The sequence below is a fragment of the Leucoraja erinacea genome, chromosome 3 (assembly GCF_028641065.1).
Source record: "Leucoraja erinacea ecotype New England chromosome 3, Leri_hhj_1, whole genome shotgun sequence".
In the NCBI taxonomy this organism is placed as follows: domain Eukaryota; kingdom Metazoa; phylum Chordata; class Chondrichthyes; order Rajiformes; family Rajidae; genus Leucoraja; species Leucoraja erinaceus.
In genome coordinates, this window is record NC_073379.1 from 2,992,751 (window position 1) to 2,998,069 (window position 5,319).

General features: G+C 48.3%; 1 protein-coding gene across 1 annotated transcript; it reads right to left on the minus strand.

The window, feature by feature from the left end:
• Positions 1-316: 316 nt before the first annotated feature.
• Positions 317-1,973, minus strand: ch25hl2 (cholesterol 25-hydroxylase like 2). Its single transcript, XM_055631439.1, has one exon. The coding sequence runs from the start codon at positions 1,612-1,614 to the stop codon at positions 709-711; it is 906 nt and encodes a 301-aa protein (XP_055487414.1). The 5' UTR covers positions 1,615-1,973; the 3' UTR covers positions 317-708.
• Between the last annotated feature and the right edge of the window lie 3,346 nt (positions 1,974-5,319).

Here is a 5,319-nt window from a genome sequence, read left to right on the forward strand (position 1 = left end):
CCGCTCCTTCAACCTATACCCACCTATCACTTTGATACAAAAAAGAGCTGGAGTAACTCAGGGGGTCGGGCAGCATCTCTGGAGGATCTTGAGAGAATTGACGTTTCGGGTCTGGCCCCTTCTTCAGATTACCTTTTCCACTAGAGATGCTATCTGACACGCTGAGTTATTCCAGCACTTTGTTTATCTTTGGTATAATCCAGCCTCTGCAGTTCTTGGTTTCCACCCACAGCTCACCAGGCTTTGTCCTGCCCCCACCTCTTTTCCAGCACCCCCCCCCCCCCCCCCCCCCCCCCCCCCCCCCCCCCCACCTTCTCTTCCCAACTTATTACAATAAATCGCCTGCCCATTCCCTCCCTAGATACTGCCCGACCCGCTGACCGCTGAGTCCCCATACATTTCCAAACCCCGCGGGCACGCCGTCAGGTCAACATATATAACGGTAAATACAACAAAGATCACGCGTTTTACTGTCGCACTGGGCGTAGCTTCAAAATATCGTTTTAAAATATGCCAAATAAATATTGTGAAAGGGAACTGCAGAGTATTCCTGCAGCTAAGAGTTTTTTTTTGTTACCAATGCACTGACAGTCTCTCTGTCCTCTCCAATCTGGGCTCATCCCACGTCTGGGTTTCACGCAGGTAAGGTACAGTTCTGGCGAGATTTTTTTTTCTCTCTCCTTTCTCTGTCTGTTTTTCTGTTTGTTCTTAGACATGTCTCTTCTTTTTGCCCCGCTTCTTCTCCATTTCCTGCACGGCTGGCGAGCGCTTGGTGTCACAGCAAGTACCGCACAGCCAGTCCCAGTGGGAGAAGAAAGGGGCGAAGTGGCAATTGGGTTTCTGGTGGTGGGCGTCGTGTTTGACCGTGCCTCCCCACAGCCCGAACGGGACGATGTTGTGCAGCGACCAGGGGAAGTCGTAGCCGCTGTGGTCGTCCACCGAGATCCACACGTTGAAGACCATGAAGGTGAAGCCGGTCAGGTGGTGGCACTGTAGGATGAGCGGGTCGATGGTGGCCCAGAACCCTAGGCTGATCAGTTCCCAGGAGGACAGATACTGGGTGGACCAGGAGAAAGGGGCGTAGTACTCGTGGTGGATGGCGTGGAAAGTGGTGTAGAGCCATCTCACCTTGTGGTGCATCATGTGCCAGAAATAGTACTGGAAATCGAAGAGGATGGTGCAGCCGAAGATGCCGACCAGGAACTCGGAGAGAAGCGGCGCCTCGTCTTGCAATGGGATGGGGGGCCGATAGTACCACTGGCACACGGCGGCCGGGAAGACGAAGATAATGTGGTTGTAGCCCGTGTGCCACAGGGTCTTGAGGATGTCCGCCCACGCTACGTGCTGCTCCGGGTGGATCTTGTACCTGTTGATGGCCGGGCATTTGGGCGCCAGCAAGTCCAATGTCATGTAGAATGTACACACCATGAAGTATGTGGAGACGGAGATGATCACGGGGAAGAGAGGCGAGCGGATGGTGTCCTGGTGGTGTCGGCGCATGTAATCCCACATGGGCTGCAGTAAGGACTTGTCCCAGATCAACTGCGTGAAGTTAGCATCTTGTATCACCCGCACGTACGGGTCAAAGACCCGAGTGGCATCGATGGAAGACATCAGGGGCTGTCTTCTCTCTGCAGCGTTCCCCAGACACAATCCCCTTATTTACCCCCCAGAACCTACTACACTGGGTCAACTCTGCAACGTCCTAAAATGGGACGTGGAGGAGTTTTGGAGGAGTTGTTTTGACACTTTAAACGGTGGCTGGTTATTTGTCTCCCACCTTCTGCACTCGAGCCTTCGTGTCTTCCTGACAGTTGGGCTTGAAGTTGGATCTGGAAGCGGAGGCTCGCTGGCGATCCTCTGGCTTTTATAGCGCTGTGTATGTACCCAGTGCACTGTTCCAGAGTCTCCTCCTCTGGAAGACGCCCCAAAGCTCCGATTGGTCCTGAAAGGAGTCGAAAACCCCAAAGATCACACGGGGTGGGGAGTTTGTTTAATAAGCACAGTAAAAGTTGACCAAACAACGTGGGCCAACGCAAGAGCCTCAATGCTCACGAGTTTTTTTGGGGGGGGAACAATACCAAATTAACACTGACGGATATATGTTTAGCAGTGGAGAATATTGGAAAATTGTGCACAGTTCTTGTTTTGTACATATTTTTTTAAAAACCTGAATAAAGTTAATTTTGATTTTAAAGAAATACAATTGCCGTTCATGAATTACAGTTCATATAAGTGCAACAGATGCAAGTGCCTTGCCTGCCGGTTTCACACTCCACGTTTCCCGCAAGATCCCGCCTCGCCCTCTGCAGGGCCACCTGTAGCAAACAAGCCCAGTCGGGTCAGTTTCACCGAAGTCTAAAAGCAACAACAAAAACAGCAAAAACGACTCGCTGCTCTTACAACAGGCTGTTGGATCTAGGCTTCCTCTCCTTGCTCCGAACACGTTAACAGCACATGCATTGTCACGTAACTAAATAAAAAGTGGCCAGATTGAAGCCGAGCGGGAAGCCAACCAATTTCTGAAAATCAACTGAACTGGACTCGGAATTTTTTATTTTTTTTAAGTCTCCTAGCTCGCAAACTAGTTGTCACTGTTTATTCCTGCTCTCCCCATAATCAGTTACACGCAGATCAATGCTCCCGTTCGGCAAAAAGAAACAGAGTTGAAAAAACCCCAGCACTCTATAAAGTTAATGCGGATTAAGTTATGTCACCTTTGCATTGCCAATCCATTGTGTGTCTATGGAGGGAGAGGACAATGTCTCTCACGTTGCAAGATGCGCCCTCTGGTGTTGAGTTGTGTTTCTCCAGCTGCAGACAGTAACAAGGTGCTTTCCTCAAGTCGGGTGACGGACCAGTGAAGGAGAAGAGCTTTTTTTTTAAATATTAAAGTCACATCAAGCCAGCTTTAAAAATAAATCTCAGCTAAGGGAATCGAGAACCAGAGGACATTGGTTTAAGGTGAGGGGGGAAAGATTTAATAGGAACCTGAGGGGTAACTTTTTCACACAGAAAGTGGTGGGTGTATGGAATGAGTTGATGGAGGAGGTAGTTGAGCTGCCAAGGAGGTAGTTGAGGCAGGTACAATGGCAACGTTTAGGAAACATTTGGACAGGTACATGGATACTATTATACTATTGGAACCCAAGGTGGATGGAAACCCAAGGTTTTTGTGCGGTTCCCGGAGGTTGCGGGTGGTTGCCGGAGGTTGCAGGTAGTGGAAGCAGGTAGGGAGACTGACAAAAACCTCCGGGAACCTCCGGGAACCACACGGAAACCTTGGGTGGGGCGCAAAGTCTCCAGAGGTTTCTGTTCAGGTTTCCTAAGTGGGACAGGGGCATTAGACTATGACTATGACTTTGTGGTGTTGACATTTTTACACATCAATTTGTTTTTCATCTCTACTTTAATAGCAACCAACACTGCAACTTTGCAAACAAAGCCAACTGTAGAATCATTGTCGTCTAGTATGGAAACAGGCCCTTCGGCCCGATTACTCCATCCCGTGCAAGCTATTCCCATTTGTCTGCATATGGCCCATATCTCTCTAAACATTTCCTAGTCTTGAGCTTGTCCAAATGTTGTTGTTATTGTCCTGTCAATTCCTCTGGCAGCTCGTTCCATATACAGTAGATACCAAACATTAGGCTCCCAGGATCCTATTAAATCTTTCCTCTCACCTTAAACCTATGTCTGCTCATTCTTGATTCACCAACCCTGGGGAAAAGATTGTGTGCATTTACCCTACCTATCCCCCTCATGATTTTATATACCTCTATGAGATCACTCCAAGGAGTAAGTTAACATATGATGAGCATTTGATGACACTTGGCCTATACTCTTCTAGAGTGAGGGAGGACCCCATTGAAACATATAGAATGGTGAAAGGTTTGGATAGAGTGGATGTGAAGAGGATGCTTACACTAGTGGGAGAGTATAGGACCAGAGGTCATAGCCTCAGAATTAAATGATGTTCCTTTAGAAAGGAGATGAGGTAAAATGTATTTAGTTTGAGGGTGGCGAATCTGTGGAATTCATTGCCACAGAAGGTTGTGGAGGCCATGTCAATGGATATTTTTAAGATAGAGATAGATAGATTCCTGATTCATACGGGTGTCCGGGGTCATGGTGAGAAGGCAGGAGAAAGGGGTTAGGAGGGAGAGATAGATCAGCCATGATTGAATGGTGGAGTACACTTGATGGGCCGAATGGGCCTGCTTCTATCACTTATGGCATGAGTAAAGTACCGAGTCTGCCCAACATCTCCCTGTAGCTCATGCCCTCGAATTCTGGCAACTTGATTATAAGTCATCTCTGCACTCTTTCGATTTAGGTAACACCTATCGTAGAGCAGAGTGACCAACATTGAATATAATACTCCAAGTGTAACCTCATTAATGTCTTATACATAGGAACATAACATTGGCAACAATGAAAGGCCTAGGTTGAGTGGATATGGAGAGGATGTTTCCAATAGTGGGAGAGTATAGGACTAGAGGACAATGCGATACGATAGAACTTTATTTATCCCAGGAGGGAAATTAATTAATTTCATAAAAAACACAAAATACATGAAACATGAAAATAAAGTGATGAGTGGAAAGGATTGGGAGATGTGCAAAGATTGTGGATGTGGATGGGGGGGGGGGGGGGGGGGTCAGTCTCAGTCTCAGTCTCAGTCTACCCTACGACAGAAGGGGGGAGGGGTTGTACATTTTGATAGCCACAGGGAAGAAAGATCTCCTGTGACGTTCTGTGCTGCATCTTGTTGGAGCCAGCCTGTTGCTGAAGGTGCTCCTCAGGTTGACCAGTGTGTCATGGAGGGGGTGAGCTGTATTGTCCAGGATGCTCCGCAGTTTGAGGAGCATCGTCCCCTCCAAGACCAACCTCACCATGAATCCAGGATGGAGCCAGCCTTCCTGATGAGTTTGTTGATCCTATTGGCGTCCGCGGCCTTTGCCCTCCTGCCCCACCACATGAAAACTTTTGCAGATGGCAGGAGGCGGAGTTATACCTGAAGTCCGGTGTGTAGATGGTAAACAGGAAGAGAGAGAGGACCGTTCCATGTGGGCACCCTGTGTCGCTCACCACCATGTCCAAGACACAGTTCTGTAGCCTGACGTATTGTGGTCGTCCGGTCAGGTAGTTGGTGATCCAGGACACCAATGGAGCATCCACTGGCATCTTCCTCGGTCTGCTCTCTAGTAGTGCAGGCCGGACCATGTTAAAATCACTGGAGAAGTCAAAAGACGTGACATAAGTAATAGAATAGAATAGAATGTCTTTTATCCCAGTGCACTTTCGAGTTCATTTTAA